General features: G+C 41.3%; 1 protein-coding gene across 1 annotated transcript; it reads left to right on the top strand.

Annotated features, from left to right (window-relative positions):
- Positions 1-3,067: 3,067 nt before the first annotated feature.
- On the top strand, positions 3,068-15,422 carry LOC124266100. The gene is made up of 4 exons (XM_046700912.1): positions 3,068-3,956; positions 4,424-6,745; positions 7,444-7,649; positions 15,120-15,422. The coding sequence occupies exons 1-4, from the start codon at positions 3,068-3,070 to the stop codon at positions 15,420-15,422; spliced, it is 3,720 nt and encodes a 1,239-aa protein (XP_046556868.1).
- Positions 15,423-15,623: the final 201 nt, after the last annotated feature.

Here is a 15,623-nt window from a genome sequence, read left to right as displayed (position 1 = left end):
TCCATGTCTGGAGAGTACCGAATACTCTCCATTCTTTCTTGTTGTTCTGAATGACATTATTCCTTCATTAACTTCTATTTCGTTTCCTTGTACTGAATCATTTTCCACTCGTCAGTTGCAGTTTTTAACTGCTTTGATTCCTAATTTTCCATGTAACCAAAACTTACTGCCTGTCCATGCTCACTCCGAGAACGTTACCTGTACCGGGAGAATGTATAAGAACATTCTCGTCAGTAACCCATGCTTGTCAGATGTGAAGTGAATAAAAGAATTTGCCAAGTAACCTTATCTTCATGGTCCGCGAGCCGGATGGCGACTGCATGAGAACATGTGATGAAAGCGGCATTCTTGGAAATTACAGTGAGTAAATCACTCACTGTAATTTCCAAGAATGCCGCTTTCATCACATGTTCTCACATGCAGTCGTTATCACTAGAGTGATGAACATGTGATGAAGCGGCATTCTTGGAAATTACAGTGAGTAAATCACTCACTGTAATTTCCAAGAATGCCGCTTTCATCACATGTTCTCACATGCAGTCGCCATCCGGCTCGCGGGACCATGAAGATAAGGTTACTTGGCAAATTCTTTTATTCACTTCACATCTGACAAGCATGGGTTACTGACGAGAATGTTCTTATACATTCTCCCGGTACAGGTAACGTTCTCGGAGTGAGCATGGACAGGCAGGAAGTTTTGGTTACATGGAAAATTAGGAATCAAACAATGACCAAACAAAAGTGACTATTTCTCTCCGCATTTGAATGTATGTATATGAACTATGACCACAAATGATGATATGATGGAGAGCCTCCATGAAGGGGACCCTCATATTGTTGTAGACAGTGTAGGGTTGGGTGAAAGTGACCTTGAGGTAACAGACGACCCACGTGGTCTTCCACCGGACTTTGAGGGAGCTCGACATGTTCGCCGCTCACGACGTGTGCGACGTGTTCCTACACATTTAATTGACTATATAACAAATTTACCCACAAATACGCACAGCGACCCAAGTATTTGTACCATGTCTGAACCAATTAAACGTGGATCAATTCAAACAGTGGACAAAATAGAAGAGACAAATATCAGTCAGTCTTTGCCAGCAGAGGAATACAGGTTAAAGCGTGACACCATTGTGGATAGTGATAAACAACCAGCATGTTCTGTAACAAGTAAATCATCCAGATATTCGGCAAGGAGTAGAATGTCATTTGCCTCAGTGCTGAGCGAGTCTCAGGCTGCAGAACTGGAATATAAAAAAACCAAGCGGAATACATGGAGATGAAACGGCAGTCCGAAGAGGAGCAGAAAATAGCTGAGGAATTTCTGCGGTTGGATGAGGAAGCCTGTGTTGCACAACAGGAGGCTGAGAGTAAAGTAAAAAGGCACGGGAATTAAGTCGCAGAACTTTAAAGCAGAGAGAACTTTTAAATGCTAAAATATCTAGAGAGAGGAAATTAAGAAAAGCTGAGTTTCATATGAAGGAAGCGGGGTTAGTGGCATCTATGATTCAGATGAACACAGGTGCTAGTGACATTGAAGTCTATCCACCCACTGTGAAAACAGAACCTGTGCCTAAGAGGATAAAGTCTTCACCTACATTTATCTTTGATCATGGTCATTATGAAACTAATGAGCCTCATGTGTCAAGCATTCCTCTTGAACCAGAGATTACTGTTCTCAACCCAGTGTCTTCTAGGCCATCTCCTACTACTCTGATCTTTCCAGACATACATGCATCTGAAATGAGGGCAAGTAAACCTGTCAAAACTACACCATCAGTTCCCCTCATCGCCAACAGTACCTATGTACATGAAATGAAGGATTCTCCTGCTGCTCTGTCTGCTCACCTCGACACCAATCAACAAACACCTGCACAGCCTGCAGCACATATCCACAATAGGAATTTAACCGAGTTGCTCCTTTCCTCATCATATGGCATTCCTAAACCCAATCTTCCGTCGTTTTCAAGCGGTAAGGAAAGTGACTTTGCTCGTTTGGAACTGGCATTCAAAAATCTTATTGACATTCACCCTCACTTGACAGAACAATACAAATTTCAAGTCTTGGTGGAGAAACTTGGAGGAACTGTTAAGAGATTGGCCGAAGCTTACCGGAGCCATGTTAACCCCTACACCATGGCGTTCCGTGCCCTGAAGGAAAGGTATGGCCAGTCACGCCAGTTAGTACAGAGCGAACTTAGACATATCATGAATCTCCCACAAGTAAGATATGGTGACAGTGAAGGATTTGAGAATTTTGCCCTGTCTGTTCATTCTCTTGTAGGAATTCTACGATCTGTAGATGGTGATAACAGTAATGAACTCAGATGTGGGTCTCATGTTGACCGCCTGCTCAGCAAGATGTCTCAATCTCACAGAGATAGCTTCATAGAACATTGTCTCAACAAGGGTATTCTCACAGCAGATGGTGGATGTTACACGCTGGTGGACTTTTCTAATTGGCTACAAGTGAAAGCAAGAGCAAAGCGCATTGCTGCCGCATCCGCACCTCAATATGAAAAACCTGAAAGGAGTAACCAGACCAACAATACTCGTCAAAGACAAGAGAAAGCTACTCATACAAAGTCGTCACCTACAGCAGTATTCAATACAAACATGGTACAGAAATCCTCTGAATCGTCGCCAAAACCGAAACCGTCCAAGTTTGAGAAATTCAGGTATTGTCCATACTGTAATAATAATGATCACTTCTTACACAGATGTCCACACTTCTCCAAAATGACCACCCAGGAGATTGCAGACTGGATCAAGAGAGGCTCCCCGATGTAGCAAATGTGCAAGGTTTCACAAGCCTGAGAACTGTACACTGAAGAAGCCTTGTCATGAGTGTAACAACTTACATCTGACCGCACTCCATGAGGTCATGCAGACTGGAGTGGACAAGGTATATAGCCTCAGAACTGACAATTCTGAATTTGTTTATGCAGACCAACCATCAAAATCACCAAACGTACTGTTAAAAGTTGTGAAAGTTCTTCTACATGGCCCCAATGACAGAAAGATGGAAACCTACGCATTACTTGATGATGGTTCAATGCGAACTATGGTTCTGCAGCCAGCTGTTAATGAACTGAAATTACCTAGTACCCCTGATAAAGTGTTGCTAACTACTATTCGCCAGGATCCTTTCTGGTGTACTGGATTTAATGTTGACCTACAGATTTCCACCACAGATCACCCTGATCTTCGATATGACATTACCGGAGCATTTAGTGCCGACAACCTGTGTCTGTCCGAGTACAATTACCCTGTAAGAGAGTTACAAGCTACATATCCTCACCTGCGGGACTTGCCTTTGCCAACCATTTCCCAGGCTTGTCATATGATCCTAATTGGGTCGGATCATGCTGATCTCACCTTACCACAGAAACCTGTTGTATTCGGAGCAGATGGAAGCCCAGTCGCCATATGCACCCTTCTTGGATGGACATTGCAAGGTCCAACTAAAGAAATATCACCACAGAAAGCTGTTCAATCTTACTACACTGCCTTGGAGAGGAAAGCAACACTTATGAATCATGTTGAAAGATTGTGGCAATTGGATGTGCTACCTTACTCAGAGAAAAAAGTGGAGAGATCCAAACAGGACATTGAAGCACTACACATGCTTGAGGCTCAAACTGAACTTGTTATGGTGGATGGTGTTCAGCGTTATGCCACCCCATTATTGCGTGCCAAGGATGCTCCAAAGTTTGAAGCTACTGAGGCAGCTGTGATGCCAATTCTCAAGCGTACAGAGAAGAGACTCGCCAGAAACCCAGATCTAGCTGATATCCATAATCACCTGATAGAAAAGTTAGTGACAGCTGGTTATGTCAGAATCCTGACTCCAGACGAAATCAAAGGCACAGAGTCTTGGTATTTCCCTCATCATGTTGTTGACCACAATGGGAAGTATCGACTAGTGTTCAACTGTTCGTACAACTCGGCTGGTATATCACTGAACAATTACCTGTTACCTGGCCCTGTGTTGGGTCCATCATTACTCGGAGTACTTGTGCGATTTCGACAGCATCAGGTCGCTGTATCTGGAGATATACAAGCCATGTTTCACCAGGTGTGTGTCCTGCCCAGGGATAAACCACTACTACGCTTTATCTGGCGCAACATGGAGACATCAGTGGCACCAAACACATACGAGTGGCAGGTACTTCCTTTGGGACTACCTGCAGTCCATGCTGTGCTACTTATGCCCTTCAGAGACAAATTATTGACCATACTGAGAACGATGGAGAACTTTCGGAAGCAATCCTGCAATCGTTCTATGTTGATAACTGTCTGCACAGTGCACCTACACCTTTGGAAACCAAAACACTGTTAACTGAACTGAGAAACGTCCTTGCAACTGGTGGTTTTAACATAAGACAGTGGTGTTCCAATGTGCCGTCTGTTGTTGAAGATCTTCCCGCGGATGCTAAGTCCGATGCTTGTGAATTGTGGCTGAACTTTGGAAAGGAAGACTCGCTAGAAGCAACTCTTGGTCTTCAGTGGCAGTGCAAGAATGACATGCTCTGCTACAAGTTCCGCCAGATTACATATCATCAGCTGAACATGAGAGTCATGTACAAGATCTTAGCTAGCCAATATGATCCCTTGGGATACCTTTCACCATACCTCGCCAGGGCAAAGATCATTGTGCAAGATCTGTGGAAAGGCAAAGTGGATTGGGACACTACTATTGAAACAGGAGAATCTTATGACAAATGGAATGCATGGGAACGTGAACTTGCTGATATTAAATTGGTGAAAATTCCTCGATGCTACACTCCTGACATTGAGCTGTGTGATATAGCAACGAGACAGATACATGTATTCTGTGATGCATCAGAACGTATTTACGGAGCTGTGGCCTATCTCCGCACAACAATGAAAGACCAGACTGTTAGCGTCACCTTTATTGCAGCTAGATCCCGAGTTGCACCAAAGAAACAACAAACTATCCCACGCTTAGAATTGTCAGCAGCACTGACTGGTGCACAACTAGCTGATGTTCTATTGAGGGAGTTGACGCTACCTGTCGAGAAAGTAATGTTGTGGAGTGATTCCACAACTGTGCTGGCATGGATTCATTCTGAGTCATGTCGATATAAAGTATTTGTGGGTACGAGAGTCGCTGAAGTTCAAACTCTTACTAAAGTGGAGAATTGGCTGTATGTGAACACAAAGGACAATCCTGCCGATTGCATTACACGAGGACTTACAATACAAGAACTCATTCAAGACTCAAAGTGGTCTTGTGGTCCTGCTTTCTTGTACGAGCCACCTGAGGAATGGACCAGCCCAGTAGTCAAACCTGTGTTGACAGACAACAGTGAAGTTAGGAACTCCTTCTGCGGAGCTATATTCACCAAAGCCTCAAAGCCATTGTTTGACGACAAACAGTATGACAGTTGGAATGATCTGGTCGTCACGTCAATTGCCAAGCTACATGGGGCGGCCGATTCAAACTCAATTTCCGACACTGTGGATCAAACTGAGAATGTGGAGAATAAAGTCTACCGACAAATTCAGGAGGATTCTTTCCCAGAGGAGATATCGAACCTTGTCAGTGGGAAGGAGATTCAGCCAAGTAGCCGATTACTCCCCCTCAGTCCTGTGTATGACAGTGAATGTGGTCTCATTCGAATAGGTGGACGGTTAACAAATGCGGATTGTCTTTCAGATTCTGTTAAACATCCCATCATCTTAGACCCACACCACCACCTCACTAAGTTACTCATCCGGAAGTATGATGAGGATCTTAAGCACCCTGGACCAGAGAGAGTGTTGGCCGAGATGAGACGGACATTCTGGATTTTACGAGGCAGAGAAGCAATAAAAAAGCACCAACATAACTGTACAGAATGCCAACGATGGCGTGGTAAACCTGTTGTTCCCAAAATGAACGACCTTCCTAAAGCCAGGCTTCGACTCTACAAACCTGTGTTTTATTCCACCGGAATAGACTGTTTCGGACCGATGTCTATCAAGATTGGCAGACGTGTTGAGAAGCGGTGGGGAGTTCTTTTCAAATGTATGACCACCCGTGCTATTCATTTAGAGTTGTTGGACAGTCTCAGTACTGATGCTTTTCTTATGGCTTTCTGGAGATTTATCTCAAGGAGAGGCAAACCGTTTGAAGTCCTGTCAGACCAAGGTACAAACTTTAAGGGAGCTGATGCAGAACTTCAAAGAGCCTTTTCTATGATGGAACCAGTTCTGATTGACAGACTTTCTGAACAGAAAATTCGCTGGAAGTACAATCCTCCAAACTCTCCACACTTCGGTGGAGTTTGGGAACGTGAGATCAAGTCGTTGAAGTCTGCATTGAGAGTTATACTCAGAGACCAGTGTGTGAGCGAAGCGGTACTCCATACTGTTTTGGTTGAGATAGAAGGTATTTTAAACTCTAAACCTTTAGGGTATACTTCTTCTGATGTGAGAGACATTGATCCAATCACACCAAACCTGTTGCTTATGGGAAGACGTGATCCTTCGTTGCCGCAGGTGGTGTATCCAGTGAGTGAACTTATGGGGCGGCGGCGCTGGCGTCACAGTCAAGTGATAGCGGACCAGTTTTGGGTTCACTTCATCAAGTACTACTTACCTGACCTACAACTACGTCGAAAATGGACGAAGGAGACCGGTGAACTTACCTGTGGGGACATTGTACTGATGGTGGATCCGCAGCTCAGCAGAGCTCAGTGGCCAGTTGGGAAAATTGTACAGACATTTCCGAGCAGTGATGGTCGAGTTAGATCGGCTCGAGTGTGTGTGGGAGACAAACATTACGAGAGACCTGTTGTCCGCCTTGTGCGATTGCCTGAACTTACCACTAATGCCATTTGTGGATCAGATTCAAATTAAGTCCCTTAATTTGGGGCGGCTGTTCTGAATGACATTATTCCTTCATTAACTCCTATTCCGTTTCCTTGTACTGAATCATTTTCCACTCGTCAGTTGCAGTTTTTAACTGCTTTGATTCCTAATTTTCCATGTAACCAAAACTTCCTGCCTGTCCATGCTCACTCCGAGAACGTTACCTGTACCGGGAGAATGTATAAGAACATTCTCGTCAGTAACCCATGCTTGTCAGATGTGAAGTGAATAAAAGAATTTGCCAAGTAACCTTATCTTCACTTGTGTATGGACGTTATCCGAGGAGTTTCCTTGAACTTGCAATCAGTCCAAATCTTGACATTCCCAAAGCAGCTCACTCTTATATCACTGAACTTGTATAGAGGGTGTGGAAATTGCACGGAAAGTAGCGATTCAGAATATTAGTGATCGCAAGGAAGCCATGGCGGTGAGATCAGCGAACAGAGAACATTCCCCCAAATTCAGAGTGGGTGATACAGTCTTCATCTATCGCCCTGTTGTTAGTAACCGGTCAAACACGGAAATTGCTCCGTCCCTGAGCAGGGCCCTATTATATTGTAGAGAAGTTGTCCGACATACATGTCAAAGTGAGAAAGAAATCTGATGGACTGCTGATCCGCAACCGAATCCATGTTAATCGTCTTAAACATGGACTTTTACGAGTTGATCGCCCAGATGATCCGACACCTCCAGTCAACATAGACAGTGTGGAACCTGCCATCCTAGGTGTGGAAGAGTTACCGGAGTCTTGCAGCCAGAGGGATTCGGTAGAATCCAGTAATGACAATGACACCAACAGTGACACTCAATATGAAATTGAGAGAATACCCAGGACAAGATTTCTGAACTCTACATGGCAGTACCATGTGAAATGGTTGGGTTACAGTAACAAAGACAATTCTTGGGTGCCATTCCATGACCTGACACCTGCTTGTCAGCAGCTTGTTATATCTTTGCATGACAAATTACCAACCGACAGAAAAAGTCGAAGAAAATGACTTTAATGCTTATGTACTTATCTTCAAAATGTCCACTACTCTGACATGTTTAGAGAGTTTTGTTGAGTGACTTCTGGTTCCAGGGTTGAATAGGTGCATTTCTCACTTATAGGTTTGAATTGGAATGATTGTTTGTTCAATGGTATACATTATTGTTGGAATGGTTGTTTATTCATTGGTATACATTATTGATGGAATAATTGTTTGTTGCAATGGTATACATTATTGTTGGAATGGTTGTTTGTTGCAATGGTATACATTATTGTTGGTATACATTATTGTTGGTATACATTATTGTCGGTATACATTATTGTTGGAATGAATGTTTGTTGCAATGGTATACATTATTATTGCAATGATTATTTGTTCAATGGTATACGTTATTGTTGGAATGATTGTTTGTTGCAATGGTATACATTATTGTTGGAATGATTGTTTGTTCATTGGTATACATTATTGTTGGAATGATTGTTTGTTGCAATGGTATACATTATTGTTGGAATGATTGTTTGTTCAGTGGTATACATTGTTGTTGGAATGATTGTTTGTTGCAATGGTATACATTATTGTTGGAATGATTGTTTGTTCAATGGTATACATTATTGTTGGAATGATTGTTCACTGGTATACATTATTGTTGGAATGATTGTTTGTTCAATGTTATACATTATTGTTGGAATGATTGTTTGTTCAATGGTATACATTATTGTTGGAATGATTGTTTGTTGCAATGGTATACATTATTGTTGGAATGGTTGTTTGTTCAATGGTATACATTATTGTTGGAATGATTATTTGTTGCATGGGTATACATTATCGTTGGAATGATTGTTTGTTGCAATGGTATACATTATTGTTGGAATGGTTGTTTGTTGCAATGGTATACATTATTGTTCGAATGGTTGTTTGTTGCATGGGTATACATTATCGTTGGAATGATTGTTTGTTGCAATGGTATACATTATTGTTGGAATGGTTGTTTGTTGCAATGGTATACATTATTGTTGGAATGGTTGTTTGTTGCAATGGTATACATTATTGTTGGAATGATTGTTTGTTCAATGGTATACATTATTGTTGGAATGATTGTTTGTTCAATGGTATACATTATTGTTGGAATAATTGTTTGTTCAGTGGTATACATTATTGTTGGAATGATTGTTTGTTGCAATGGTATACATTATTGTTGGAATGGTTGTTTGTTGCAATGGTATACATTATTGTTGGTATACATTATTGTTGGAATGATTGTTTGTTGCAATGGTATACATTATTGTTGCAATGATTATTTGTTCAATGGTATACGTTATTGTTGGAATGATTGTTTGTTGCAATGGTACACATTATTGTTGGAATGATTGTTTGTTCAATGGTATACATTATTGTTGGAATGATTGTTTGTTCACTGGTATACATTATTGTTGGAATGATTGTTTGTTCAATGTTATACATTATTGTTGGAATGATTGTTTGTTCAATGTTATACATTATTGTTGGAATGATTGTTTGTTCAGTGGTATACATTATTGTTGGTATGCATTATTGTTGGAATGATTGTTTGTTGAAATAGTTTACATTATTGTTGGAATGTTTGTATTTGCAATGGTATACATTATTGTTGGTATACAGTATTGTTGGGTATGATTGTTTGTTGCAATGGTATACATTAATATTGGAATGATTGTTTGTTCAGTGGTATACATTATTGTTGGAATGATTGTTTGTTGCAATGGTATACATTATTGTTGGAATGGTTGTTTGTTCAATGGTATACATTATTGTTGGTATACATTATTGTTGGAATGATTATTTGTTGCATGGGTATACATTATTGTTGGAGCGATTGTTTGTTGCAATGGTATACGTTATTGTTCGAATGGTTGTTTGTTGCAATGGTATACATTATTGTTGGAATGGTTGTTTGTTGCATGGGTATACATTATTGTTGGAATGATTGTTTGTTGAATGGTATACGTTATTGTTGGAATGATTGTTTGTTCAATGGTATACATTATTGTTGGAATGATTGTTTGTTGCATGGTATACATTATTGTTGGAATGGTTGTTTGTTCAATGGTATACGTTATTGTTGGAATGATTGTTTGTTCAATGTTATACATTATTGTTGGAATGGTTGTTTGTTCAATGGTTTACATTATTGTTGGAATGATTGTTTGTTGAATGGTATACGTTATTGTTGGAATGATTGTTTGTTGCAATGGTATACATTATTGTTGGAATGGTTGTTTGTTGCATGGGTATACATTATTGTTGGAATGGTTGTTTGTTGCATGGTTATACATTATTGTTGGAATGATTGTTTGTTCAATGGTATACATTATTGTTGGAATGTGCATTTTGTTTTTACCAGCAATTAACATTGAACAAAAACACGTAATCATAAAAATCATAAATGCTGTCATAATTCAATTGTTTCATGGTTTAAATATTCTGTGGCATTAATATTCTTTGGCATTGTTAATGCTACAGGAGTGAAGAATGTACTGTGATGTACTGTGTATTGTACACTTCATTTATGTCCAATTTCTATTGTCACTATACACTGTAGTGCAGTATGTTATTGTTCATCTCTGTGCAGTACACTTTGATAGAGTTTATGTTTCAATATTGAAGTTGCAACATTTATAAGCAGAAAGTTGCCTGTAACTTTGGTACCATGTTGGAAAGATGACGTTCAGTGTTTCCTATGATTACTTGAAGACCTATTGAAGCATATGGATATTACGCGCCTAAGGCTATAATTACATTGTTTAGATTACACGGCTTTGTTATTTTTGTTTCAATACAGTTTCAATGGAAGTGAGTTAAACTATGTATATTTTGAATGTCAAAGTATAATTCAGCTTTTCAAAGTCTTTATCTAGAAGCACTAACTAGCTTGGATATTGTTTGATACACATTGTACTCTCATAGAGTGTGTTTAGTACTGGCAATCCTAATAGTCATGCTTCATCCACGGATAATGATATTTTGAATCAATGCTATTTCTAATTATTTTTCATCTAAAGTTCACAGAGTTTGCTATATGTATTGAGATTTGTATTTAATGTTTAGATAGTTTCATGTTGAACATTTTCCAGTTGAACAATGTTTTCTGGCTTTTTAAGTCAAAACACAATTGCTTGGTATTACTGTAACTGCATGTTCACTTATTATCCCATATTTCACTATTACTCCCTAGCTTATAACTTGTATGGTGAGAATAGTGTATTTAATACCATCTAATCTATCATGTAAAAGTTGTTTTGATACCTACTCTGTTGTGATATTGATCACATCACCACAGGGTTGTATTGAACATTTATGCTATCAAAATGTATATGTTCTTTGGGATAAAATGTGGCCGCCTATCCTCAGGTATTTATACATTATCTACTTGTTTTGAATTCATTCGGGTGGTACTCATCTTGGTGAGGGGGGAGTGATGTCAAGTATGGTACTAAGGTACAAAATCTGTTAATTAAACATGGTGTAAGGGAGATAACTCCGTTTTCTTTAGCGGTATGCAAGGTGAGCATGCCGCCGGAAAAGGGGAATAACTCTCGGGGTTTTGTGAAGGACGTTTGAAGGTGGTAATGGGTTCTGAAATAAAAGGCTCAACTGCGCACAACTGCACACGTGGTGGAGATGCCAAACTGCACAACACGCTATTCTAAAAGTGTCACACCTCGTTCCCAATGTACGACTAACTGTTTCAAAAGTATGACACATTGTTCTAATAATTACACACACACTGTTCCAAAAGTATGACAGACCCTCCCAAAACCATGTCATTAGTTGCGGACCCGTTCCATAGATTCTACTACTAAAAAGTAGGGGAGAACGTATAATCACACCAAAGGTATGACACACTGTTCCAAAATTACGACACGCTATTCTAAAATTATCAATCGTCGTTCCCAATGTACGACTAACTGTTCTAAAAGTATGACGGGGTAGTTCTAAACCTGCGACTACTATTAACACGGTAAAACTGGACAAAGTTTTACCAATATTTATGACAGTATATATTATTGAAAACTGGACATGTACAGATTAACTGATCACGGTTCACAATCTTCAAGCTGCCAGAGCCCACATTGATAACGATGTCTTCAATACGTTTATGGAAATTATCATATAATCCGGTCAAGACAGAGTAGCTTAAGTGCGCAGTTGGCACTATCGTCAGTCGAGTTAGGCAACAGGATTTAGATATAGCAGCTGAAGTTCACAACAACAACTTTATCGTCAGTGTATCAGTAAATGGGATTATCTATGATAACTGGAATAGGTATAAAACAGGGACGACACACAGTCACAAATCGTTCAGTGACTGCTCTGTAAACTCCTTGTGTATTACACAGCAGTCACTGAACGATTTGTGACTGTGTGTCGTCCTTAAAACGCGAGTGTTGGGGAATCAGCTCGCTTTGGCAAGAGGTCTGCCCATACCAACCCACACACAACACAACACCTGAGTAAATAAACAAAGGAGTTTATTACACAGCAGTCACTGAACAATTTGTGACTGTGTGTCGTCCCTGTCTTTATACCTGGAGGATTGTATGCTGAGACGCAGAGCCACCATGACGTGTGACAGGGTATTATTCAGAGAACAGCTGATTTGAAACATGTCGTGGTTGTTCGACTGTTGAGACATGTCCGTACTACGCCGTAAGTAATGGTGAATGGAGAGAGGGGGGAAAGGTGCTTACAACTGGAGGCGAACTGGGGAGTTGTTCGTGGCTTTTAAATTAGAGAGAGACTGTCTAGCGAGCTATTACTGGTCGGACACGACAAGACGGATCTACGAATCACGTGGTACTGCTTTCGTAACCGTAAGGTACGGTGTAGGTCAATCTAGAGGTTACGGGGTCGCGAATAATGCGACGTTGGTCGTACTACCGCCGCTGGAGAAAACAAGTTATGCTATCGTCGTTTGCAATTTACAAAGCATTCTCTAGGGAGAGATGGGTGGTCCTGAAAAGGACCGTTAGGTGGTCTGAGGTGGACTCTCAGATGTAGTGTGCACTGACACTGGTGAATTGTCATCCTTCGCCTGATGTGACACTTGCTACGTCAAACGTCGCATGTATGTGTGTGAGTGAGAGAGAGAGAGAGAGAGAGAGAGAGAGAGAGAGAGAGGGGAGTGGGTCATTCACGTTGCACATGCTTCTCCATAAAGCATAAACATCAGCATCACACCCCATCAGTTATGAACTATCCCGTAGATAAAAGTGTTGAAAACAAAATATTGTAATATCATTCAGGCTGAAAGGCAAGGGGGGGGGGGGGGTATGTGTCGGATATATAACTTCCATCACAGAGAGTTTACCTCTCTCCATCTAAAATACTGTACGGGCGAGATTTGCAATGGTTCGGTTTTGGTTTTCTTAAAACCATCTATGGCGACATTAGTAGCAGGGATACTATATAGCAGATGTGTGGAAATAAAATAACTAGTATGTCAGTTAGCGGTACATGACACCTTTTCAATCGGTACCGGCCGTGAGGCAGGTTGCTCCCTTCCATAGAACCACTGAGTTGTGTAAAATACCTAAATTAAACTTCACTCTCCGCTATCTCGTGACACGATAGCTCTTTTCAATCATCCTCGGGATATTCTAGAAGAGACGTGTCCGTATTTCTCACTTACTCGTATACAGGGTCTTCCTCGTCAACCGTGATGAGAATGTCGTCGTTGTGCGCCATTTTGTGATAAGCAAGAGACAGAGAGAGAGAGAGGTCGGTTCGCTTTACGACCGCAGTTGAAAGGATTATAGATATAGCGTCAACGCACACAATGGAGGACATCGACAGAGACAAATGGTGTATAAGATAGTACATGTTATTTTCGCGACATTACGCGAGTTATTGCGGAAAACTGGCGAGACGACGGCGTCGACAGTCACGGCTGTGTATTAGGGGACGATTAGAGCAATTAGACCTACCTATTGACGATGTACGTGGGGGTTATTTTCGAGACAATAGGCAAGTCTATGTGAAGGAAAAGGTGTAGAGGCGACGGCGTCGACACAAACGGTGGTCGAAACGATTGTGTAATAAGGGATGGTCAGACCTATTAGCAACAATATACGATAAGCCGCGGACATATGACGTGTAAGATAATAGAGGCGCTTTTCGTCTTCCAACTGCGCGTACCGAGCGTACATTGTTGACGGCTATGGCTACAATGAGGACACGTCCAATTACCCTTCAGGACCATGGGGTGTATATGAGTACCAGCTTGACCATTCTCAAACCATACTGTCTACAGCTCGCCGTACAGTTTGGACGTAATGAACATTTTCTTAAAAACAACTATGTATAAGTAGCAGATGGATACTTTGGAAGAGGTGTATGGTAATGAAATAGACTGTAGTGGGGTGAAGAGGCTGAAATATCCTATGCTGTTTATTTGCAACACGGTTAGAAAAGGCGAACCGGGAAGTCACTGGGATGCTTTTAGCGTAGAGGCACCGGGTAGAATACACGTGCACGACTCATACGGTATAGATTATACACGAATATGGCCGAATTTAACGATTTTGTGACAAAATACGGTCGTTTGCATTATTCCTGCAATAGAGTTCGTGTACAAAGCTTGTCGTCGGTAGCTTGCGGTCAGCATTGTTTATATTTCGGCAGTTGGCGATCTCGAGGTATTTCTAACGATGATATAGTTGGGCATTTCAGTAAAAGTAATATGCATTAAAACGATTCCATGGTTTTCAGATGCTATGATAATGTCGTGAAGAGTATACTCAAGAACTTTCAAAACAAGAGCAATGGTTTTAGACGAGGGAAAAATAAGGTTAGGGATAAAGCTGTAGGTATGTTTACGCAGTTTCCCACGCCACCGTCTAGACGCAAACCGGTTGTACCAGCCAACCATACAAAGCGGTGTTAAGCGCGGCTTTTTTGCGCTTACGCAGCGAGGTACCCACAACGATAACGCCTATATTGGATGTAATAGGTATAATTATGTCTAGGGCCGGGATTTGAACCCTTACCGTCCAATGACAGGACGAGGCGCTCTTTTCTTTTCGTACGTAACCGCTGATGGTGTCGAGAGTATGATCACGGGCACCGACGCTCAGTAGCTAGTTAGAAGCCGACTGTCCGAGAGTGAGGTTGTATATTTTGAGTGCTCTGTACCACGATGTCCTGCTACTATGTTCCCGAATCGTATAATGAGCAGAGGGATGGAAAAGATGTAAACTTTTCTGCAATAAGAAGGGAGAAGTATCGCCATCATTGGACTCTGGAAACGAAGACAGCTTGTCGGTGGACGGGAAATATGGTCTCCCACGTTTCAATGACGATAACGTGGTAACGGATTCTAAATCACCGTTTGACGACAGGGAGAGTAGAGGAGAAACGGTGAAAGACAGTAGCGGGTACTCTCGGAGACACATGGGGGAACCTAGGAAACTGTTGACGGATTTATGCCAGAACTACTACCACGAAGCAATGATAAGCGGCTACGCCAGGATGGCTTCTTTCCAGGACTGGCCTGAACAACTGGAAGTCAGCTAGCCCGGAGAGGGTTCTTTTATACGGGCGTTGCGGACAAGGTCGTGTGTGCATGGTGTGGTTTAAGAATGTGGAAATGATGTGCAGAAGACGATATAGACTTTGAACACAACAGGTTCAACCCTTCGTGCGCATTTCTCAAAATTACGTGCCCCGTCAGGTTTGATACTGACATGAGAACTGCTTTGTGAACTGAGCTGATTT

This window comes from Haliotis rubra, unplaced genomic scaffold (assembly GCF_003918875.1).
Source record: "Haliotis rubra isolate DU_JTF1 unplaced genomic scaffold, ASM391887v1 Scf123, whole genome shotgun sequence".
Classification (NCBI taxonomy): Eukaryota; Metazoa; Mollusca; class Gastropoda; order Lepetellida; family Haliotidae; genus Haliotis; species Haliotis rubra.
This window is presented reverse-complemented; position numbering and strand designations above follow the sequence as displayed.